Here is a 27404-nt window from a genome sequence, read left to right as displayed (position 1 = left end):
ATTGTGAAACTGAGAACCAATGAAACATTCAAGAGCGACGGATATAGTGACTAATATTTGGCAGATCTGAAATCGTACACGCCGATAATCCGTAGCGAGGAACATTCAAAGGAGCTGCCGGAAACCACTGATCGAGTACTTCGTCGTAATACTCACATTGGGCTAGGGCTTTTTCCTCACTACCGCCGCCCATGACGAAGATGTGTCCATCGACCACCTGAAAATATTATTCAATAATATTAGTAAGAGATATGAATAAAAATAAGAAGCAAGATTGAGTAAACACGAATCAAAATAAGACCATGGATTCGTTTTCTTAAGCATCTAGATCAGTATTTCTCAACCTGTGGTCTGCAAGCAGACTTTAATGAAATAAATAAATATATATATTTAATAATCCAAACAAATTAAAATTGAATAAGTAAGCAAAAATTATTGAAATCAAATGAAGACTTAAAAAAACAAACAAACAGCATCAGAATGTTCAAAGGCGGAAGCAATAAAACTATATTTAACAAAACTATAAACTAGCCAGCCTGGCTGGTCGAGTGGTTAGCGTGTCCGATCTCCAGGCGGACACGCTAAACACTCGACGGTAGATGGCTTTAGTGTAGGTGATAGCGGTTGTGGTTCATTGTCGTTAGTGGAGATAGAAAGTTGTAGAGAAGGTTCCTCCCTCGATGAGTCTTTGGACTCCCTGGAGGTGTCATAATAATGATAGTGATATTGTTGTTCACTTCACCCCTCTTTTATTACTCGTCATTCTATCACTACAATAATTTGTAGCAGCAGAATGACAATAATAAAAGAAGGGTGAAGTGAACAACAATTTAGTGTTATTGCTTACACCTTCCTTTGCTGTTTTGTCAGATTTGAAGTGAATATGTGTTATCCACATTTCAACCAATTGCTTGTTGTTTATCGATTTTTATTAGTGAAGGGTTTTCCTCTTCAACAATCTAAGTGATACTTGGCCAAAGTGTGTTGTGAGTTAACACCAGTTAGGACTTTGAAAATAAGAGCAAATGAAACAGGTGATGCTAACCCTAATTGTAATACATGTGTTGTAACAGCGAGTAAATTTGATACTATTAAAGTAGAAGAAACAAGCAGTTCAAAGAAAAAACACAGTAGGAAATATAACAGTTCGTATTTGGAATTCGGGTTTACTTGGTGTGGAGATGAAAGTGAATAGAAACCTCAATGTGTTTGGTGTTGTGAAGTGTTGTCGAATGAGTGCACGAAACCTGCGAAACTCTGACATTTAGAAGCATTGTGATGTGAAAAATAAGCAAATTGAAAAAAGAAAAAAAAAGGCAATTTCAGCGACGCTTAGTGACATTAAATCGATCGTGGGAAAGATGTAGTTTTAGCCATGGGTTTGATTAATAGCAAAGCACTGGAAGCATCCCATCTCTTAAGTTTAAGTTTACACATAGCGAAAATAGGGAAACCTCATTCTATCGGGGAAAATTTACTACTTCCAGCTATAAAAGATGTGGTAAAAACTATGTTTGGCAACAAGTTACTAAAATATGATGATTTGACTCCTCTGTCAATGACACTGTCGGTCGCAGAATTAATGATATGGCAGGTGACGTAGAATTTCAGTTAATCGAAAACATTAAGAAGAGCCCTTATTAAGCGGTACAAATAGACGAGACTACTGATGTTACAGATGATGCGCAGCTAATATGCTACGTAAGATATGTACATGATAAAAACATTCATAACGATATTCTGTTTTGTAGGACTTTGTCATCCCGAACAACTGCAGAAGAAATATTTCACACTCTCAATAACTGCATAATACACGAAGGGGCCCAGTGGGGAAAATGCATGTGTTTCTGTTCAGATGGAGCTTGCGTCCTTACAGGCAGGCATAGTTGGGGTTTGTTTCTATGGTTAAGGAAGTGGCTCCGGATATGAATCGGGTATATTGTTTCATTCATAGGGAAAGGTTGGCCTCCAAAGGAATGCCACCAGAATTTAAAAATCTGCTATACAACGCTGTAAAGTTAGTTGATTTTATTAGGACTCGACCGCTATATAACAGGTTATTTACAGTATTCTACGATAAAATGGAGAATAAATATATACAACTTTTGTTTCGTTCTGAAATTCTCTGGCTTTCCAGGGGCAAAGTACTAACAAGGTTATTTCAATTAAGGCATGAAGTTTTATTCTTTGTAAATGAACGTAATTCTGATTTTGCATCACTCCTTGTTGATGAAGCATGGCTATCAACATTATTCTATCTTTCAGACATTTTTTTCGAAATAAAATGAACTAAATCTCTCTCTCCCTTCATGGAAATTCTTTAACTGTTCTTGATACCTACGACAAAATAAAGGCATTGGAGAAAAAAAAAAACTGGTGCTGTGCATTAGTTATGTAAAAGACAGAAATTATGCACATTTTACAACAATGGAATCCTTTTTATTTGAAAATGATCTTCTAGTTGATTCCGAGTTTCTGGAAAGGGTTTCTGCAAACCTGAAACCTCTGAAACAGAATTTTGAAACATATTTTCGAAATAATTTTTATAAGAAATTTCTGTGGATTCGAGATCTATTTTCGGCTTATAGTTATGAAAACGACCTTTTGTTATCGAAAAAAGAACAGCTAATTGAGTTTCAAGTGACACTGGGCTTAAAATGCAATTCCGTGATCTAGGTTTGGCTCGATTTTGGATCTTGCCTTCAGTGAGAAGTGCATTTCCCAAATTATCTGAAGAAGCATTGAAAATCGTCATGAGTTCTCTGCAACCGATCTTTGTGAGAAAGGATTTTCATCACTCCTTCAAATAAAAACAAAATACAGAAATCGTCTTAGTGTGTGTGTGTGTGTGTGTGTGTGTGTGTGTGTGTGTGTGTGTGTGTGTGTGTGTGTGTGTGTGTGTGTGTGTGTGTGTGTGTGTGTGTGTCGATGTTTGACTGAAGTTGACCAATATTGAGCCAGACATCCAGCAACTCTGCAAAGGCCGAGAAGCTGAGCCATCTCATTAAAACTAAGTAGTTTCCGATTACACTCGTTACTGGTTTTGGAATTAATCTATTTCCAAAATCGAACAAAATCGGGGATGAAACGACAGTTACGCAAAGTGAGGTCACGGTGAGGCACAGCACTGCTGGCGAGGAGGATAGCTGCCCGTGTCCCATTTAGCAAAGTTCCGTATCTCGTACGGTTGCTTGCGGGAATATGCGGCCGAGCACACCGAATCCGTCGCATGCAGACAACATCCGTACGGTCATGGATTGTACAGAAACACACATCACAACGTAACGAATACAAGCAGCACACAGGACGGTATAAATAAAACCACCACACGATTAACGAATCTGCCAGATTTACGATGACCACTGTTGTGTCTCTGGATAAAACAGGACGGATATAATTAAAACCATCATAGCACAATAGCACAAATCACATGCGTACGGTATATACGGCATACGGTCGCTGGCTGGAAAATGAGCTCGACCACGTGGATGGCACTTGGCGACTGGCATCGTGGGTTGGACTGTTTATAGATAACAGGATATCTTACATTTTTTTTTTTGGTGGTCATGGAAAACACCTGAGGGAAATAAGGTGATTCTTATCGGCAGGAAGTGTGTGTGTGTGTGTGTGTGTGTGTGTGTGTGTGTGCGTGCTTGGATGAGGGGGTGGACTAATGGCTTTGGGATGTTCTGATTGAAATTTAAGATAAGAACAACACTTTCCCCACATCTCCCAACACACTTATCGAATGGAACAGTTTACATGTGGCAGGTCGAATCAGAGAGTGAAGATAAAAGTTGTTGTGAATGGGGATGATGGGGATGCCTTATAAAATATAAAAGTTAATGTGGGTAGATGAATGAGGACTAAAGATAAACGTCGGTGTGGGCAGATGAATGAAGGTATCAGAGGGAAGGCGCTGACAAACCCTATTTATTTGCCCATGGTACCAACGGCGCTACAAATTTTGTTGTGGGGCGAGCTTAATGAGTGTAGGCAGATAAATGGGGATAACATATAAAATATAAAAGTTGCTGTGGACAGACGAATCGAGGTGCACGGGACGGCGATATACTCATTCATTTGCCAACAACAAATCGTAAAATGACACCTTTATTTGTTTAATAAAAATTAAAACTTTGTTCAATGATGATATCCTTTTAATCGTTTACGCTGACAAACCCTATTTATTTGCCCATGGTACCAACGGCGCTACAAATTTTGTTGTGGGGCGAGCTTAATGAGTGTAGGCATATATATATATATATATCTGCCTACACTCAGATATTTCTTAGATTTTCTTAGATATATATATATCTATATATATATATATATATATATATATATATATATATATATATATATATATATATATATATATATATATATATATATATATATATATATATATATATATATGTTGTAAATGTATATATAAATGTTGGTACACAAAAGCTATAAAATTTTTAAATAAGAAATATAAGATTTTTTTTAAATTTTACATTCAAACGATGTTTGTAATCTTTTTTTCCTGTTACCAGACTTAAAATTAATCTTTTTCTTAAACCATGGACAACAATGGAAGAGGTTTGTTCGAAAGACATCATTGATAATTCATAACTGCATTACTCGTGATTATAGATTTTGATTTATAAAAAAAAATCCTGTGCAGTGCATAGTTCCAAAACTGAGTTTTCAATATGGTTTAGATTCTGACCATTGTCCACTTGATATCAAAAATCGGAATGCCTTAACAAGAATAGTGGTCAGCATTAAATGCAGAGAGCTCTTATAATATTAGGAGGCAGGCAGTGAGAGAAGGAAGTTGGTTCTGTGCTTGCTAGTCAGCTGTGAATAGAGCGTTAGAAGATGAAATCACCTGAGAGAGTGTCGCATTAGGCCAGCTAGTACTGAGTATGTCTAGAAGGGTCAAAAATGTAATTCGACTATTGCTTAAGGAAGATCACGTGATACTACGATGGTTGCAATTTCAGTTTCTCTGAAATATAGAAGTGCTCCAATATTTCAAATTACTGTCTTGTTTAAAAAATAACATTTTTAAACCATATTTCTCATATATCATATATGGAAGTTTATGAGATAATATTTTTATGTTTCGTATTTTATTTTTATTGAAATTATAAAAACAGTAGTAATATAGAACGTGGAGAATGATGACATTGCACAGGGTAGTGACAGGATATTTCTGTAAGAAAAAAGATGAATGATAAAATTCAAATTGGCAAACAGGAAGGAAATGAAGCTCTTCTTAATTTCAATGTAGTGATCAATCTGCATCATGATAGATTTGCGGATTTTGGAGGATATTCCAAAAGTGCCACTTATCTTTTCATCGTGGATCCTTTTCAACAGAAATGTCAAACTCGTGCTGTTGGCATGGGACCTCCCACTTCAAATCTTCAAGGATGTCGTGCTGTCAATACCTCTATCTTCTCTGGGAACTTGATGAAATTTCTGCGGGATCATTTGATCTATTTTATGCCTTGGATCTGTGCCAGATTACCAAATAGGCAGAGTAGGCACCGGCCTATGGGCCCCACACCGTTTAATTGCCCCGCGACAACGGATCAAAATAATATTGATTTGATCTTGAAAGAAAATCACAATCAAGCTTTCTTAAATTGTTTCCAAAAGATAATTGAACCACCTCAAAGAAACGAAAACTTTACATTAAAGACTATACCGAAAATACTGTATTAATGTAATGTACCCACTAACAACTTAAAGTACATAAACGTGAGATTTATATTGCCTAGGGGCCTCCACAGGGTTTAATCCGGCACTGCCTTGATAGATAAGCAATGTGATAGAAAGCTAAATGCTTTAAGAGGGAATGGGAAAGTTTACTCAATGTGTTTTGCAGTTGACGTCTAAATTTATGATGGTATAAAATTATTAGTTACTAAATTTTTATTAGTTTAGAAACTGTTAGACAAAAATTAATGATAACGAATTCATTAGATCGTTAATTGCTAGTGTCAATATATCATGCACATCGTTAAAAAATGCGATTGTTTGTGTTTTGTGGCAATCAAACTTATAGGATTTCATCGAAAAGTATCTCATGAAATCTTTCATTTAACTACTGAAGGATGGTAGCTGAAAAATAAATTATTTCTTGAGAATCTCAGGAACAACGGTCACATGCGAGAGATGGCATATAGGTCTGCAGTGACAATAGAAACTGAGACTGGTAATCATAAAGAAGGAGAGAGAGAGAGAGAGAGAGAGAGAGAGAGAGAGAGAGAGAGAGAGAGAGAGAGAGGCGGGAATTAAACCTCTTATTTCTGAGAAAACAGTGAATCCTGTCACTGATGAGTGTTCAAAGTGGAACCAAATGAATTAACACGCATTATATTAAAGGAAAAATAGTATAAATCACTTCGTATCTCCATGAGCACTTAGGGGATTGATGATAGCTGTAATAGCAGCCAAAGGACTGCTCCCGCATTCAATATTCTGCAACTTCTGTAGGTGGGTGATCTAATCCCAAAAGATTCATTCAGCTGTTATCAAGGCTTTTAAAAGAACTGTAGTCTTCTTAACATATCAGAAAGCTTGTTTGGTTAACATCAGGATTATCTCAAGAAACTTCAGGGATCAGATATTAAAAGATCTAAATGGTATTAAAACAGCAATTAATTAAATAAATAAAAACTCCGAAATAAGATGGAAGTAGAAGAATTATTCAGACCTGAAATAAATTATTAAAAATCGTTGCTTGAATACAGCTTTGAATGTATTCCGGATTTGAAGATGAAAGATGAATCCAATGAAAATCTAGTGACCGTTGTCTATAAAAATGTGGAATTAATTAATCAAAATCAATCTTTAAAGCTTCAGACTAACGAACTGAAATGGGAAGTTAACAAAATTCAGCAGTATACAAGAGTACTAAAATAAACGGCTTACCACAAGAAGACATTTTGCAAGCTTACGCAGGATCCATTCAGAGGAAAACAGAGATCAAGACAATTTACATACAATTGCACAACAAAAAATGTTAATAATAAATGGATGGCAGGAGAAAAAACCTCAACAAGATGACAGCCCAATAATTTGGTGAATAACTGAAGTCCGTGTCCCTCTTTATTAACGAGCACTTGATCAAACTTAACAAGCAACTTATCAGACAAAGCAAAACAGAGCAAGTGGTGCAGTTAAGTATATGTTGGTAAGAGACGGTAAGTTGTTCATGAGGCGAAAGGACAACACAAAAGGGATACGTGATACGGAGAAGTGAAAAGTGATACGGATAAAAATACCAGACGAGCTCAATGAAAACAGTGAAAGAAATCAGCAACCAAAAACTGAATGTTACCAAAATGGGAACAAATGAAACATAAGGAATGAAATGTGCTATGGGGTGTACCCTGCAATCTATTTTAGCAATATAACAGATCATCACTCTCCACTATTGCATCTATCTCTACCGAATAGTAGAGATGTGAGCTATGAAGTTAGCAATGAAAACATCGCATAAATTATAATGCATTTGAGATGCACATAAGAAATCATCTACCAGACAATGATCTCTTGAATGTATATCAACTGTATGAGGAATTATCAAAATTGTTAAACGGGAAGGCAGCAAATCCTAACATATCGAAAAAAGAAGTGAAAAAAAAGCAACATCACATGCACTGGATTCAATGTAAAAAAAAATCCCTACAATTTAGTGTTTCGGAAAATTCCTATAAAAATATGGGTAAATTATTAAAGGAAAAAAACGCAAGTATACGTAAAAGAAAACTATATTCTAATAAAATTTCTTTCGCGTATGTACGATAAAATTAAAGAATGGAGGGTGGTAAATACCATAAGCGGCAATACAAAACAGAAAACACGTGAATTAGCAGAAGGCAATGACGGACCTCTGTTCTTAACGAAATGAATAATCTCTCTACTAACAATGAAAACAGTGATTTTGATACCCACCGCCCACTCACAGGGCAATGTACGCCAGTTACCTCTCGTGGATAAAGAATTCAACGAATCTATATACAGTAAATGAGGATGAAGTAAACAATGTAGTAATGAGTTTTTAAAAAAAAGGGGAAGGGGGAATATGGAATATGATAATATGATTGTCCAAAAATTACATATTATCATTAAATATAAGTTAAAGTTCTTTACACATATTATAAATAAATCTTTTGAACTAAGGGAATTTATAGAACACTTAAAGTCGGTTTCAGTCCTTATCTAAACAAGGTAATAGAAATGAAATTAGAAATTACAGCCCGATACCAACAATCTCCAAAGATATTGAAATCTTATAAATGAATAACTTTTTTTAATTAATTTTTTTTTAAATAACTACCTAAATCCATATCCTTCTACGCGCCTAATCAGTATGGTTTTGATCAGGACTTAACACTTAAAAAGCACTATTGGAATTTAAGAAAACAATTCATAACGGGATAAATAGAGGAATGTATACGGCATCTGTTTTTCTTGATATATCAAAGCGTTTGTGTACATCGTAGCTTACTCCTAAAATATGTAGATGCGGCACTAAAAGGGTTCGAAATGATGGCTTAAATCTTATTTAAATAACGGAAACCTATGAGTAATGGGAGCTTCATGAGCGCAACAAAAATAATAAAATACTGAGTAGCAGAGGGTGTGGTGTTAGGATTATCTTATTTTTAATTTATGTCAATGATTTCTGTGCGTGCAAACATTTTGGCAAAATGACATCGTTTGCTGCGATGATAAGGTATTAATATATACTGAAACGATCCTTGAGGAATTAGAAAACCGGATTCACCATGATATGTGGAATATAAGTGATCTAGCAATAATGTGACTGAAATTAATACCTATAAAATTAAACACATCCACCCACCCACCCACACACATATAGAAACGGATTGTACTGGTATTCAAAATTGTAACGAGTTTAGTCAAAAAAAAAAAAATCAATAACGTATTTGGGCCTCCATATCGACAGCAACCTAAAATGGAATTCCGAAATACTCATTCTTAACAAACAAGTTGACGTTCTTAATTAACAGAATATATTATGTTAAAAATTTCGTCAATGCAGCATTTTTCATACTATTCGTGGGTAAATTCTTCACTGCAATATGGTATTACTTGTTGTAGTTGCGATTACTACAACAATCTGCGTCCTTTGATTCAAATACAAAGTAGAATAATCAGAGCTACACCCTTTACTAATTTCTTCGCATATTCAACTAGTGGCTTGTTTGCCACTCCACTCCACTCTTAACATTTAAGACTCGTAGAGAAAAGGCACCTACTCTACAACTCAATCCACCAACAACAGCGAACCGCATCATATACACCAATGCCATTTACTGCCCACTACCACCACTAGTATTTTCACAATCACAAACATCCATGCCTACGGCGGGATTTGAACCCGCAGCCTTTTGGCTGGAAAGCGGATACGCTAACCACACGGCCAACCGGATCGGCTTGGGTTACTTTGGATTACGTAAACTATGGTTACATCATGGCCGGAACTTGCTAGTAGTTCTCAAGCCAAACATAATGCCGACTTTTGTTTTAAACGTCTATGACAGGAAATAACTAGAAACGTTATATATTGTGTCAGTTATATGTTGTATGTAACATGTACCCTCACAGATACAGATACTATTACCGTGACTGTATCACCTATATTTGCATTTTATAGTAACTAGCATAGCTACGGCCCTTGGTTACACGCAGTGCACATTTCAATTCTAGTTTATTTCCATTTTCTATTCTTTATTCCTAAATCTTTTCTATAAACTATCAATCTTTATATTACCACTTCAACAGTAACTGTAGGGTATATTTTTATAATATATATATTATTACTTTTTTCCATCTACCATTACACGTGAATTGTTTAAATACATGTTGCTTTACTGTTGTGTTATATTTTCATTTGCACCACTTGTTTTTAGTGTTAATAAATTTTAAAATTTTCTTAAATTGCATGTAAACAATCTATTTACTATCTAAAAATCTTAACATCTACAGCAAGCAACCTTCAGGTCACGAATAAGGATTTACTTGCTTTCTTTTCCAACCGACACGAACATGAGAAATTGAAAGGGAAAAAAGTAAATTCTTCACAAACGTAATTCTTCTTTCACTACGCATTATTCCCGCTTCCTATGCAGGATCCGCGTGTTACTTAGATGCGACAACTTGTTAGTACCACTCCCAACTGGCTTGTTGCCTAGTCTACCGCTGGGAGGGGATATATTTTCGGCTGTAGAAGCGTATGTTCAAGGGGCCGGTTTGCCTGCTTGTGGGATGAAAAACGCCAGATAAACTGGCGGAAAAAACCCTACTGGCCGCGCCCAAGACCGGCTATCTTGGCTATGTCTGAGGAATATCCTCAAGTTTCTCACGTCTTCGAAGGGAATCGAACTTGAGACACTCCTTCCTTTTTTAGTTTAGTAATTGAAAATTACTAAACTAAAAAATTTACTAAAATTACAAACCGCGCGGAAGAAATAAGCAAAACGTAATACAGAATAATAAAGTTATCGCAATTAATATTAATATGCTGATTCGGTAATGTAACTTCCACTCCAAGTTATACCCCACAATGTAGAGAGCTGAGAGCTAAGCGTTCCAAATTCAAGTCCTAATGGTTGTTTATTTAATTATTAGATTAGTGGCCACTAACATTTCAGTCAATGAGGAATGGTGTTGTTGATATACTTGGTTACAGGAATTACCAACGAGAAAAAAACTTAAGTGATATACATGGTCATGGATACAAGCTATAAAACTATATAAGAAATAAAACTATATTTCTTATATAAATGAGGATAAACGGAACGCTTATAGTGTTCTGAAGAAGATGAAGATCAATATGAAAGTATTTCTAAGCAGCTGAAACTTTCTTTAGTTAAATTCAACACAATTTACTCTTCTGTTATCTTACCTGTGCAGTAAAGTCCTTCCGTTCTTCAGCCATGCTTGCAATGCTGATCCACGTATCGCTGTTTGGGTCGTACTTTTCACAAGAACTCGTACTAGAAGTGAAATAGTCGGAGCCTCCCATAACGTACAGGAAACCATCGAGTGCAATACAAGCCAAAGCAATGCGGCCCTCATTCATTTGAGCAATAAGAGTCCACTGGTCAGTTGAAGGATCGTAACGCTCAGCTGAATCACAATGTGAATCCATGTCGTCTGATCCACCCACGACATACATAAGTCCGTTTAAGCCGGCAGCTGCGGGCTGAATTCTTCGTTCATTCATTGAGCTGATGACACTCCACTAGATTAGAATAAATCGTTTTATTAGATCATTACATTAATATTGTTACTATAATAAGAATGTTACTGCACTAGAGAATGTCTCTTCTCACGTAAACTCGTCTTCCATTTTGTGAGTACGAATATAATAATAATAATAATAATAATAATAATAATAATAATAATAATAATAATAATAATAATAATAATAATAATAATAATATTATTATTATTATTATTATTATTATTATTATTATTATTATTATTATTATTTTATTTATTTATTTATTTATTTTTTTTAAAGTCGCACTATAGTCACTAACGGGAAGAAAGGCTAAAGGTCACCGAGATAGCAAAGTACAAGCAAAATGAGCTGTAACAAATGCAATAAGCCATTAAGCGATGAAGGGGACTGGCCGCAGTGTTCCGGATGTAACAAAAAACAACACTTCCACTGTTCAGGGATCTCAGAAAGCACGTCGAAAGCAAAAGGAGCTGTGAAACGGACCGAATGGCGATGTCAACAGTGCCGTGGGAAAAAGAAGAACAAAGACAAGACACAAGGCTAAATCTCACTCTCTTCATAAAAGCTAACCCAAGCTTCGAAGTAGGTGGGATTAACTTGCCTCACTCATCGACAAGTAATCCTTATAAGTAAATGCAGAAATTAGTATGTATAATCATTCTTTCTCTTTCTCAAACATAAAAAAAAATAATAAAATAAAAATAAAATTCTGTATAATCTTCATTGTTAATATTAGAAGAAAATGTGTTGTAAATACATAATATAAAGGCAAAAAAATATTATTAAAAATTTTAATTGAAATCCAATGTAGGAATTGCAGCACTTAGTGCTGAAGTCTGTAAAATTATAAGATGCAATGTCACATAAGATGTTTATTGTATTTATAAATATTTTAGCAATCAATAAAAAATATTAATAATAATAATAACAACAATTATTATTATTATTATTATTATATTCACATAATTGATATGTGAATTTTGTAGTTCAAAAAATATTATTATTATTATTATTATTATTATTATTATTATTGTAAACAGTTATTGTTATTATTATTATTTAAAAAACTTTATCTACGAGAAAGTATTTGTTATGCATAATTGTGTTCATATAATGTATGTAATTTATCTGAGAAATAATAAAATGTTAAAAAAAATTATTCCCAACACAGCAAAAAAAACCAATAAATAATAACCAACTGGTGTCATCCTCAGATAAGCTTACATATAAGCTTCGACGATGAAAGCAAAGAAATTAGTTCTCGTCCAAAATGTATCATATGTAACCAAATGCATGTAATGTACGTATCACATGAAACCCAATGTATGTAATGTATGTATTATATGTAAACCAATGTAAGTAATGTAAATATCACATGTAAACCAATGTAAGTAATGTATCATATGTAAAGACATGTATGTAATGTATATAATTACTGTAACAAATGTATGCAATGTAAAAAAAAATTCTTTTAAATGTAAATCATGAGTTTACGCTGTATGTTTGTGAGAATAAAGAAATATAATATTTAGATTGCATATGTGTAAATACTGTTGTATAATCACACCTTTTCAAACTTGAAAATAAAAAAAAATAGTAAATTACAACATGTAATATTATACAACTTATGTAACTCTGAACAATATAATTGTAAATTATTATTATGATTGTTATATAAAAAACTGTTATCATCATTACTATTTAAATCTCATTAAATGTAGCACAAAGTGCTGAACCTTGTAAAATAATATACTGAATAGATGATCATTGTACATATGTAAATATTTGAAAGAACACTAAAAAAATTATTTAAAAAAAAGTTATGTGTATATTAGTTAACACTAATATACACATCACAAACCACTAGCATCCAATGACTACATCTCGTACATAAACAGTAGCAACAACAACACAAACAGTGAAGGCTAAATTCCGTTCTCTCTTCATAAAAGCTAACCCAAGCTTCGAAGTAGGTGGGATTAACACGCCTCACTCATCTACAAGTAATCCTTACAAGCAAATGCAGAAATTTGTATGTATAATCACTCTTTCTCAAACTTTAAAAAAAAAAAATAAAATAAATAAAATAAAATAAATAAAAATTATACAAAAAATTCTATATAATCTTCATTGTTAATATTAGAAGAACATGTGTTGTAAATACATAATATAAAGGCAAAAAAAGTATTACTAAAATTTTTAATTGAAATCCAATGTAGGAATTGTAGCACTTAGTGCTGAACTCTGTAAAATTATAAGATGCAATGTCACACAAGATGTTTATTGTATGTATAACTATTTTAGCAATCAATAAAAATATGTATTATTATTATTATACGGATAAAAAAAATTAAATGAAAGAAATAATCAAAAAGAAAAAAGAAGCCTATCACAAATGGTTAAGCAGTAAAAGATTAGAAAATGAAATAGAATATAAAAGAATAAGAGCCACAGCTAAAAGAGAAGTCAGAAAAAGACGTATCGAATCATGGAACACATTTGTTTCTAATTTAGAACATGATTTATATAAGATAAGACCCAATGTATATAAAATTTTGAAACACTTAAATGCATATACCAAAGAAAACATAAAATTAAACACTGAATTGAAATTAGAAGAATTTCTAAATTACTACACGGAATTGTGGACAGACAAATATTTTAAAAAAGACAACTGGCAAACAATTAACGAAAATGAAAAGGAAATAACTGAAGAAGAATTAGAAATCATCCTGAAAGAAACAAGAAAAGGAAAATCACCTAGAGAAGATAAACTAGGTTCAGAACTATATAAATATGCACGAACTAGAATCAAAGAAAGGCTCTTATTATTTTTAAATAAAATTTATTCAACTGGTATCCCCCCACTAGAATGGAAAAAAGCAATTGTGATTCCTATCTTTAAAAAAGGTAATAGAGGTGACCCTAAAAACTATAGAGGTATCAGTATACTAAATTCCTGTTACAAAATATATAGCAGAATCTTAAATAGCAAACTAATGAAATATTCCGAAAACTTTATTTTAGAAGTACAGAATGGATTTAGAAAAGGACGATCATGTATAGACCCGTCCTTTTGTCTAAAATTAATAATAGAGAAAAGAAGAGAATACAATTTAGAAACACATATTGCATTTATTGACTTTGAAAAAGCAGTTGAAAAGTTTAAAGAAACATATTATTTAACATATTAAAAGAAAGACTAATACCAAATAATATCTAAAACCTATCACAAGTATATATGAAAATAATCAAATACAAATAAGATTAAATCACGAGCTATCATATACGAGAGAGATAAACCAAGGGGTTCGACAGGGATGTCTCCTCTCAGCAACTCTTTTTAATATCTACTTAAATGAAATAATAATAAAATGGAATAAAAATTTACATCAAGGAATTAAACTTTCTCCTACAGTTAACTTAAACACTCTCCTCTTTGCCGACGACCAAATAATAATTACAAATTCTGAAGATAACTTACAGAAAGCTATTTTAGAGCTAAATGAGATAGCCAAAGATTATGGTATGATAATATCAACGGAAAAATCAAAAACTATGGCCTTTAAAGGACAAGATCCAGCAAGAACTAAAATAGTAATAGATAACAAGATCTTAGAACAGGTGAATTCATTCAACTACCTAGGATGTACGATCGCATATGAAAATGAAAAAGATATAAACGTAAAAATTGCAAAATATCTAAAAATAATAGGTGTAATTAACTCTATATTTAAACCAAACCTAGTTCAAAAACAAACCAGGCTAAAAGTATACAATACATTAGCCCTACCGGTCTTAATGTATGGAAGCGAAATCTGGACAATAAAACAAAAAGACAAACAAAGATTAACAACAGCAGAAATGAAGTTTATGAGAAAAATTGCAAAGTATACCCTATTTGATCACAAAAGAAAACAAAGAAATTATGAAAGAATTAAACCAAGAACCAGTAATAGAAAAAATTAAAAAATATAAACATAGATGGATGGAACACGTTCAAAGAATGAAAACAGAAATATTACCAAAAAGCAAGCCTTAAAATACAAGCCATTAGAAAAAAGAAAACCAGGACGTCCTCTTAAACGATTCAACGATGAGTTCTAAGGCCGGAACAGGCCATGCTAGGCCTAAATCCTTGATATGCATGATGATGATATTATTATTTCCATCAATCAGTCAAACTTTATTATTTATACATAATATTTATAATACATTACATGAACACAATTGTGCATAACAGATACTTACACGTACATAATATTTTTTAAATAATAATAATAATAATTGTTTATAGCAGACATGTCAAACACACGGCCCGTGGGCCGCATGAGGCCCGCCGACAAGTAATAGGCGGGCCGCCAAACTTTCTAAACCAATATGGTTATTGAACTTTTGCCAATACCGAATTAAATAAACATATTTAAAAAATTAACATTTCCACTTAAGATTATTTTATACGGCAAACTACTCTGCAATTTCTAAAGGAAATAATGTTCTCTTTGGCATTTCAAAAAGTCTTGTTACACCACTGCATAAATATTGAATTTCACCGAATTTTAACGAGCACGTCTACGTACGCACTACAGCTGACCACAGTAATCGGAGGCTAGCTGTTAGCAATTTTCAAGTCGTAAGAAAGTGTAGTGCTTTCTTTATAATTAATAAAGGATTTATAAAAATAATGTCGAAACCTTCAACCGGTATGATAAAAAACGATTAATTGAAGAAGAACATCGTAGTTTTCAAAAAAAAATGGGAGTTACAATATTTTTGTATTCAAGGGGGGAAAAATATGCATGATATGTAAAAACTCTATTGCAATTTGCAAAGAATATAATATTAAAGGCATTACGATACAAATCATAAAGAAAACAAAAAAATATGTTGCGAAACTTCGTGAAGATAAATTGTCAGAATTAGAGTTGACACTTCAAAATCAACAAACTGTATTTACCAAACCTATTGAAGATAACAGAGCTACGGTAAAATCCAGTTATTTTTTATCACATGTAATTGCAAGCAAGTCGATACCATTCACTGAAGGGGCATTTATTCGCGAATGTATTATTAAAGCAGTTGAAGTGTGGTGTCCTGATCAATTAAAGAAATTTAAAAATATAAGCTTATCTCGAAATACCATTGCTAGCAGAATTGATGATATAGCCGGGAACTCAAGGAATCAACTAAAATCAATAATTCCAACATTTCAGACCTATTCCCTTGCAACTGACGAAAGTACACATGTACGGATTACTCAGCTGTCTGTTTTTATTCGTGGATGTGATATGAACTTAAAAGTAAGTGAAGAACCTTTAGAAATTATTCCTATGCACGATACAACCACTGTAGTTGATATTTTTGATGCCCTTATAGAAGTTTTGAATGAATACAATTTACCATTAAAAAAGCTAGTTTATCTTGCAACTGATGGTGCTCCTGCCATGACTGGTGTTGTTAAAGGAGTTGTTACAAATTTAACAGAAAAATGCAAAGAACAAGGTAATAATAATTTTCAACATTTCCATTGCATTATTCATCAGCAAACACTATGCTGCAAAGTTTTAAATATTGGACACGTCCTACAATATGTCAGTAATGTAAATTATATTCGTGCATGTGGGCTTAATCATCACCAATTTAGTAACTTTCTAGAAGATATAGAAAGTGAATATAGCGATGTACCTTATTTCACAGAAATTAGGTGGCTTTCCAGTCATAAAGCTTTAAAGCGATTCTTCGAATTGCAGGACGAAATTACCATTTTTTTAGAATCGAAAAATTATGAATGTGAAATATTAAAAAAATGATCAATGGATAAAGGACGTGGCTTTTTCAGTTGACATTGCAAGTGACCTTAGTCAACTTAATCTTAACCTACAAAAGCAAACATCAAGTAGTTACCATGTTATTTGACAATATTAACATTTTCAAACAGAAATTATTACTTTGGCAAAAACAAATTCAAAAAGAAAATTTATCCCATTTGAATGTTGTCAATCATTATTACAAAAATCACCGAAATTGAAATTTTCAGAATATGCCAATCAAATGAAGTTATTAGAAAATGAATTCGAAAGAAGATTTTTAGATTTTAAGAAATATTAAAATCAGTTTCGCCTATTTACTTCTCCTCTGTCGATTAATGTTGAAACTGTTGATGACAATTTACAGTTGGAATTAATCGAAATTCAGTGTGATTCTATTGAAACAAAAATATATGAGTGTCGGAATTCCAAAGTTCTATGATTATTTATCAGTCGATCGATACCCGAATGTGTTATGTGCAATTAGAAGTATTTTATCTATGTTCGGTAAGCACATATTTATGCGAACAACTATTGTCAACTTTCAAAAATAATAAAACTGCGGAAAGATCAAGATTAAAAGACCAGCATGTGCAAGCAATATTGAAAATAACTACAGCTCAACAAATTCAACCAAATTTTGAAGATTTCGTTAATAAACAACGTTTTCAAGTTTCTTCAAAAAATGATATGTAAATTTTATTTAAATTTGTATACTTATATTTTTTTGAAATATTTTATATGTATTTTTGAAACATGGTTGTATTTTGTACTTATATACTCTAATGTTAACATTAAATATCTGTTTCCTCTTTATTTCGAGATTTTTTTTTCTGTTGCGGCCGTCGGCTTGATGTATAATTCCTAATTTGGCCCTTGGAGGTAAACGAGTTTGACATGCCTGGTTTACAGTATATCTTATTATAATATTAACAATGACGATTACACATTTTTTTACATACTACTACTACTAATAATAATAATAGATAATCGCATATGCTTACGACTTATGTGTGAGATTACAAAATGAACGATATGTTTTGACCAAACATTCCAGTAACTCCAGAAATTCTGAATACAGTAGGGTACCTAAAATGCTCTAGTCAGTTGCATGTCACAAATTTACACCAGAAGAATAAAAAAGAACTCATCAAATACGAAGAAATGTTGTTTGAGGATAGAATGGAGGGCGGAGGGCATTATTTCTGTTGAATCCAAATCTTCACTGACCTGAATCTGTGTGTGTGTACGTAGAGAATTTGGTTATGATATTGATTCATCTCTTTGTTTAATCTCTTCCCTAAAGTGAAGTACACTGAATCCACCAACCAAAATTATGAAATAAACAAAGAAGCGTCTATATCATATTTTCGTGCAGACGCACAGATTCTATATTTTTTCACTCTTTAATGGATGATAATATAAAAATCAGAACACATATATCTTTTACAAAACTATAAAGAATGCTGATAGTTAATTAAAAATGCATGGCAAAGATAAAGAAGTGATGCTAAACACCGCATTTATAAACTCGCGATATATTCGTATAAATCCAGAAATGTCATTGAATACATAATATATCCAAGTTAAAAAACTTTTTACATATATATATATAATATATATATATATATATACAAAAACAAAAAACTACTAACCGTGCTCAACGTTTTGCGTGAGTCATTAGTAACAGAGGCTCGACCAATACTCTCCTAGCTAAACACCTTCCCCGTCCCTCTCCGTGGCCTCTTTCCACTCGCCATAACCTAGCGTATTAGGCGAGTATTGTCACCTCCAGTGCATATGTTTTCTGGCTAGAGGAGAAATTCCAGGTACTATAGGTAGTAGATGCTTCATTGCTCGATAAAATCTAACCCCATTGCTTTGTGCAGATCTGAAGTGGTATGCTTGATGCCTACACTTTCCTCTGTGAAAGGTACAGCAGTAAAACGGTTCAGAAAGCCGGTGGTAGTTAGTACATGAAATCGAACCTCATAGTATTGAATAGGAAGTTCACCTGAGGAGCTGGCAAATAATCCTTTTGCCACTTACATTTTCAGATAGTGCCTAAAGGGAGTATCTGAATATGGTGGTATTCAGGGAGAACTCTCAAGGCCATATGTTGAGAGAGACAAGTTTCCTTCGGGCTGATGTGTATGTTCCGATTCCTCATGTCTGTTGCATGCCATTCTTTCTATTTAACTCTTCTTACATTCAGAATGACGCCCAACATATTGAAATTTTACTGCTGATCAGAAATACTCACGTAAACAAAAATCAAAACAAAATATGAACTCCTAAGAAAACCACAAACATTAGAAATATTGAACAGGAATTTCTATATCCACATTCGTGAATAGTACAATAGTTTAAATTATACGCACCATTACTTACAGTAATCGAAATCAAACTTCTCATTTGTAATGGAACCACAGGTAGTGGCCTCAGTAACTATCGTCTCCCTCAGCTATCCGAACTTCGTCTTACGCAGTTCCTTCCAACCCAGGGAGGCAAATGAATTCACCAGAATTAACCTCCCATCTGCAGGATTGCTAAATCAAGAATTTCCTCCCTCCCATTCTCCAATTCTACTGAGATCGTTGGATGTTTGCTGTTAGCATCGATCTAACCGACATAGTCCATTTGCTCACCAGAATACAAAAAATATCTTCACAATCTCAGTAACATGTTCGATCTTCTCTTAACTAGCTCTCTCTTTCCAAATACACTGTACACGTCAGTACTCCACTTCGTAACTCAGAATTTAACCTCACCTGAAGTTCCTTTATTATAAAACAAGGTTCATAGTCATTCTCGGTCTCATATCTTTTGGCATTACAAAGGTCAAATGGGATGAATACTATGACTTTTACTCCTCCGTTTCATGATTAGATTACTTTTCGTTCTCCTAATATAAAAGACCACTATAACTGTATCTGCTAAGGAAGCCAATCCTTACCTAATCTAAAACAACGCTTAAGGATTGAAATATACTTCAAATCACCTTCAAATTATTTGCAGCATGCGACCTTTAGATATATCTGAAAACGAAACTACTACTACTACTACTTCTACTGAGAAACTCAATAGTTCAGTTTGCATAGACGACCGTCCATAGGTCGAAAAGTCCTGGGTTCGAATGCCATCATGCATATGAAGCACCTTTTCTTCCAATATACAGTCCACACATTTCTTAAAAAGAATTAGAGTTTATTAAACTAGAGGAAAAGAAAGCTATTGAATATGTACATTAGTGCAGTGTTTACGTTTGGAAGTGAGGCATGAGCAACCACTAAATTTCAGAATGTCTTGTGTGGTGGATATGTCTTCACTATCTGCACACCGTTGGATGATAGTCATTTCTTCACGGAAATCGTGAAGAAAACCACCGACTTTATGCTCTAATTAGGATTTAGATTTTTAAAAGCGTTTCGTGAAGGTCATAATACACATTTATTATTATTTTTAGTATAGATTTCGTAAGGAATATACTAAAGTCTACAGAAAACAACCAATAACTATTACAAGAAAGATTTATACGACACATAGGATTTGCACATAAGTATGAGCTGTCTGAAGGGTTCGATATACTTCTCCCATGTTGACCCTGTGACCCAGCTCATGATGGGTAAGTACATATATTGCATGCTTGAGTGAATGAAGGACGTCGCAAACATCCACTCGAAGGCAGGAGTAGAACCTCAACTCTTTTATTAGCGAGTGGATATGCTCGGCATACAGGGCCAGCGTTCATGGACATAAAATATCTCGAAAGTCGCAAATTTCGTTTCATCTGGTTGAATTCTAATTCATTCAATAAACATTATGACCATGGTACTTGACTAAATCACTTACAGCGAGATGGCAATTTTCCATCATATTCACAAATAAGATATCGATCTTTAATTTATACTTACTTGATTTGTATGGGGATCATATTTTTCGACTATACGACTTCGGTTGAACGTGATGTAAGGGTCTTTGTTAATCCCTCCCATCACGTAGATAGTACCATCTAGAATAGCACCAGCATGCATGTACCTGGAAAAAATTGTTAAAAAATGGCGTCAATCTTCATTTTGATGGGAATATTGTCATTTTTGGACATAGAAAGAGAGAGAAATTTAAGTTTTAGTTTTAACACGTAATCTGTAGTCAGTCTATACGAGAAAATGACAACATCCTGAAATTCCGTCATGAATAATTCAGATGATCACCAAAAAGGATGCGACTCTTCATATAAATTAAGTCATAATTCTCATTTGGGCCTTATGTGAATACAATGACACACACACAGCAAAGTGATACACTTGAAATGAAAGATGAAAAAAATTCGAAGTAAACATTAGTCTGGTTTTGTTCATTCTTTAGATATGAATTTAATCCATGTTTTATCCTTTAGATAAGTTTTCTAATCTCTGATGTGCTTATCCATGATTAAGTCAAGTGTAAGAATTATCAATGAGAAAAAAAAGGAAAAAAAAAACATCTTTCGTCTTTCTAAAAATTTTATCAAACGTTTCTCCACCTAGATCGCCATGCAGAACTAATATATTCTCTAATTAATGGCTACCCAGAGAATAATATCGGCTAACGCCTTTTTATTCCAATTCAGAGAAATAAGTGAAGCGGTTTCAGTTCCATATAAATTTGCAAGACTCAGTGGACAGTTCAATTTCTACTAGTAGTCAAACAGAGGTATCACTTTGTGTTCTAGTTTTAAGCAAGCAATTGTTCGTCAGTCAAGAGACTAGCAAACAATTACTGCCATTAATTGGTCGGTAACTTTAAAACGAGAGGTTATTGCGTGAAATAGTGTGGGTTCTACGGTCAATTTTCTTCACTTTACTGGGCGAAAAACCTCACTTTCCAGCAGAAACAAATACCTCCTTACTCGTGCTACAGATCGACTATCTCAGGAGGAGTTTGAAGAAAGCTTGAAAAAGTTGCTCTAGTCGGCAATTAGAATCGAACTTAGGTGGTCTTTCTTCTGACCGCCAAGCCTGAGGAAGCTAACGTCACTTGAAGTGAGGTATATAGTTCCTCAGAAAAATGTCGTTGATATTCTTTACGAAATTATTCGCACCAGATCTAATATTTTTTTTCTTGAATTCATTCACGCTAATTGCACACACAACATCCAACGGTAATCCATTCCAATCATGCACCACTCTATGAGAGAAAAATTTCGTCCTCACCCCTTTCCTTGACAGTATTCATTCTCAACTTCCATGGACGATCTCGCGTAATTTCTCCATCCTCCATAAAATGAAATTCTATATAATTCTTTCAGAAGTTTGTAAGTCTCAACCATATCACGTCTGTTTCTCCTGTTTGCTAGTGTCTGCAGCCGACATATTCTCAATCTCTCTTCATAATCCGTATTCCACAATCCTGATATTATTTTTGACATTCTCCTTTGCATTCTCTTCATCGTGTCAGAATCACCATGGAAACTAGAAATGCACGCAAATAGTCCAAGTGAGGTCTTATCAAGGCATTATAAAGACGGAAAATGACTTTCTTCTCTTTACTTATCAAGACTCGTTTCAACATTGCAATTATTCTCTGAGTTGTATTTATGAGCTTTGCTATACGACCTTTAAACTTCAACGTCCTATCTACTAAAAATCCAAGAATCGTAGTCTGATTAATTACTACTAGCATAATCCCACCAATATAATACGACAGTGGATATGTAATCACACCAAAGTGCATGACGTACATTTATTAACATTGGACTAACAACTTCCGTTTCCTCCTGCCCACAATTCCAGCCTATTCAAATCATGTGCAAATACTGCATATCAGCATCATTCCTGATTACTCTACATATCTTTGCATCATCAGTAAATAGCTGAATGTCGTATGTCAAATCATTCTCAATGCTATTAATGTACACATTAAATAACATTAGACCAATGATTGCTACTTGAAGAATATCACTTTAAGAACATAACATGAGAGAAAAATCTAGTCCTCATCCCTTTTCTTGATAGTATTCATTCAAGATAACATTCCAGTTACCTTGAATCTTGCAGAGCACACACACACACACAACATTTTTGATATTTGTCATTCACTCATTCACTCATCCACTTATCCATATCAATAGTCCATAATAGTCCATATTCTTCAGATTATGCAACAGTCTTCGATGCTGTATTCTGTAAAAAGCGTTGGCACAATCCAAAAGTATCATGGTGTATCCATTCCCCTTATCTACTTCAATGGCAACATTGTTATAGAATGTGAGCAAGTTGCTAAAACATGGCCTTACTTTACCTAAGGAACATGCGTTCCTTCAGTAAACGCATGTTGCTCATTGAAATATAAATAATCACTGTCAACCGATTTCTGAATGGAAGCTATAACCAATTTTTCCAAATATTCACCACTATTCCTGAGATATTGATTCGTCCATAGTTGGATACATCGGTCTTTGCAGCACCCTTGTGCAATGGAATTTCTATACATTCCTTCCACTCGTGTGAAATCTCCCTTGTTCTGCGAACCAAATTATATAGCTTGGTCAATGGAAAACCCATTTCAGCTAAATACTCTTTTAGCATCCATGCTGATATTCCATCAGTTCCTATTGTAGAAATCTTATACAGTTTGTGCAACAGCTCTAGTACTTTCTCCTCATACGCATAGGTTTCCTCATACAGTGAAGAGGTAACGGTGAGTTTAATGTTGTATGTACCAGGTTGATAGCTTTTAGAAAAATGGCTAATAATTGGTTGAATAATACATTTTGCATGACTCACTCGTATACTATCTGCATTCAGAAGAGAGTTATTCTTTCATATTCATTCTTTCTTTAATTTGCAGGATATCGATAGAATTCTTTTGGGTTATATTTAACTTCTGGAGCCAGTTTCGTTTCGTACTCAGGCGTATCTTTCCGTACAACACTTGTGACTCCTTGTCTGCTGCTTATAATAATCATATCACTCTTATACACGGTTTTCCTTCCTTATCTTTTTCTTATGAGTCTGTTATTTAATTAGACTATATCGATTTTCACCGTACTCTATCTATTCGTCTACCTCTAGAGACATATTCTGATCTTGCATCATTTAAGTATTTTTTTTAAACACTTCCCACTTACTGTCAATATCCTATCCTTTCTAACAACTGACACTATGGCACAGAACCCAGCATACTCCTCAGGTGGTCGTAATTTTCTGTTTTGCAGATCAGCATGTAACCTTTTCTGAATGGAACATAGATAAACTTGGACACCTCCCTAGAGATTACCTCTTGATCACTGTCTCCAACCTCCGACTGGCGACAGTGATTGCGATGCATTTCTTCGTCATTTGCAACCGATGCACGAGGTCTGTAACCACACTCCAATATGATTTGATCTTGTTAGACAAGATCAAATGGCTTCAAACTCACTGCCACATGAAAAACTGTTACTAGTATCGCAGTCATCTGATATCATTAGAAGCAAACTCCCTTCTCTCCTATACTATATAAAACTACTATACCGTTTACACTCGATACCACGTAGTATGTCTGCTTCTGATAGCTAGGTTTCACTAATACCCATAATATGAGTTCTAATATATTAACCAAGGCAACAACCTCTACTCTTCTGTTTCTGATATAAACCCAAACTATCAGAAAAAGATTTCTCGATCCTCTTTCCTGTCTGACGAAAAAGGCATTGTAATTCATTCACCCCCATATAATATTATATTTTGCTATTCGCCAATAATATTATTATAAAATTTCATTACACATCGCCCAAGAATGATAGTCGGATAATCTATTTGTTCAGTACAAAAAAAAGCATCATGAAGTACATGAAATATCAGACACGTACACATGACACTCAGTCAAAACTGTACAACTAAACGTTAATCTGCCAAGAAAGGGAAAATTTTCGATTAATTAATTTTAGAGGAAGAAATGCTTTCTGTGCTGTGGACAGAAATAAGCGGACAAAGAATACTCTTACTCCAATGGTATGAACACGGTAAAGAGAAAACTTGCGATTGTTTATTTAATCACCTACGCAAAGTATTATACCAACCTTGAGTAATACATTTGTGAGATCGCACTCCACGTAAATGTCACTGTGTTGAAACGGTGACAGTCACCTTTTAAACCTGTTTTGTTTCCGGCACCGATGGTGTAGATGTCGAATTCGACAACAAAGCATAGTTTGCAGTAATGACTATCAGGAGTGTTCAGGTCAGGCACCTTGACAGAAAAAAAAAATACCATACGTTGTTCAAAGAAAGATCCTTAAACTAAGCCAACAAATATGTCAACACCAATAACACAATTCAATTATATAATTCCTTACATGTACTGTATATTAAACATTGCAAATTATGTTAGTGTCTGCAAATATACCTCAAGCCATTTATTGGCCCTGCAGTCATAAACTTCGACAGCATTCACACCAGTGCGCTCTCTCCATCCACCGATTACAAAAGTTAATTCATGCGGTATCCGGGGTTCTATCATTTCCTTGTTCGCAAAAGTAGCTCCTTCTCTAAGTAGATCATCCAGTATCTCACCAATGTCTCTGTTTTCCTTCACGCAGAAATGGGCCATAATGTTCTCAACGATGAAGCGTTTTTCAATCAGTCCAAATCTCACGCATTCGATCAATGGGACGATGAATTGTTTTCGACATTCGAGAGAGTGGTTGAGCCATTTAACAGCGGCTTCCCATACGAACTTCTCTTCCCTCACGTTTAGTTGATTATTCTTTAAAAGTGTAACAATATCATCGATGGGAAGCTCCAGGAATTCTTCACTAAGTTCAACAACATCCGAAAAATTTTTCAAGATAAACCTGTGGAAACATCGAAAAATGACTAAACTACTTCAGAAGCAACAACAATAGCAATAAAATTCTTATTATTCATTAAAAAATATATATATACATATATATGCTTACATCAAACTAGATGTCTTCAGTGAAGGACTGTTGTATGTGCAGCTGGATTTCCAAGTGTCAATGCAATTCTCTGAAGTCAATTTGACCTGCAGAAAATTGGAGCAAGATTGCAAAATACCGGAGATATTAAATTGATTGGCTGCAGGCAAAAGCTCCTTCACACTCTCGAACGATGAGGGGATTTGTTGAGTGTAAGCATACTCGATAATCCACTGAAGGTGTTTTCCAGAAACACCAGGAATTGTGATATCTTTACGTTCCCGTTTGCTGAGATTGTTCTTGAAAAGAGCTTTAAAATATTGACTGCAGCTGGCCATTATGCACCTGTGAACTTCGAATGATTGTCCATCTTCGGTTTTCAGTACGGCATCGCAAAATAGACACTCTTTTCGAAATTCATTAATAGTGAGAAGTGCTCGCATTGCTGCCGATTCTTCTTCAACAAAAGAAGATTTTGCCATTTTTCATTGAAAAATCAGAAGATATGGCACTATTTACCTGCAAATGTAGAACACCGATTAAAATAAAATTTGGCTGTTATTATTACATAAAATTAATTCTAAACACATAACAATGTTAGATCTGATTTAGATGGTCGGTGTGAAATATTTAACATTCAGTTATTGTTATTTTAGTCCCGATTTCTGTTCTAAATGGACAACGCACTGCCCAGTGGGTGGTCCATTTAGAACAGAACAAGTGGGACACTGGTATTAAAAAATAACTTTTACTGTGAAAGCAATTTCATACTGCCTTTCTGCACATTTTAAGATTTACTCTGATAATATATGAACAGGTTTCTGTTAAGAAACCTGTTCTGAATATTCCGTAAATATAATTATAAATGGTTTATATAAATAAGTGAATGTAAATTATATTGGTCTGAAAATAAAGCTTTTTCAAAATCTAGAAATCATACTAGAAATCAGGAGTAGCTATTACCAAAGAGATATCTGCAGGGTGTCGAATGATATTATCTTTAACTGATAGAGACTAACTGCCTTTCCTAGGCGAGCTTTCGGACAAGAAAGCACTCTTCGAATTTCTGCAGAAAATATTTTTGGCGCTTCTTTCTTTCTATTCTAGAAACGTGGTCATAATTAGGCTTTATTGCTAAATTGTGTGACGGAATTATTCCCTACTCTTCCGAAAATGAACTCTTACTTGCTGAGATTCGTATGCTTTTTTAAATGCTTTAGCATTCTTCTTGTTAATATAATGCATATTTCGCTTGCACAGGAAACTCGTCAGTTCCTCAGAGAAAGAAAGAAAGAAAGTGAGAGAGAGAGAGAGAGAGAGAGAGAGAATTAAGTACATCATAGTAACAAAGGTGTAGCAAGCAGCGAACTGAACAGTCTTATTTGTAGCAAGTAAGCAGTGTCTGGGAAGGAGG

General features: G+C 34.0%; 1 protein-coding gene across 1 annotated transcript; it reads right to left on the bottom strand.

Annotated features, from left to right (window-relative positions):
* Positions 1 to 28: 28 nt before the first annotated feature.
* Positions 29 to 26472, bottom strand: LOC150106528 (kelch-like protein 10). Its single transcript, XM_090393428.1, has 6 exons — positions 26012 to 26472; positions 25459 to 25906; positions 25133 to 25302; positions 21003 to 21126; positions 10940 to 11278; positions 29 to 217 (listed from the first exon to the last, which is right to left on the bottom strand). Exons 1-6 carry the CDS (start codon positions 26470 to 26472, stop codon positions 29 to 31), a joined length of 1731 nt encoding a protein of 576 aa, XP_090249554.1.
* Positions 26473 to 27404: the final 932 nt, after the last annotated feature.

This window comes from Typopeltis vanoorti, chromosome 5, assembly GCF_054136105.1.
Source record: "Typopeltis vanoorti isolate ZY-2024b chromosome 5, IOZ_Tvanoo_1.0, whole genome shotgun sequence".
Taxonomy (NCBI): domain Eukaryota; kingdom Metazoa; phylum Arthropoda; class Arachnida; order Uropygi; family Thelyphonidae; genus Typopeltis; species Typopeltis vanoorti.
This window is presented reverse-complemented; position numbering and strand designations above follow the sequence as displayed.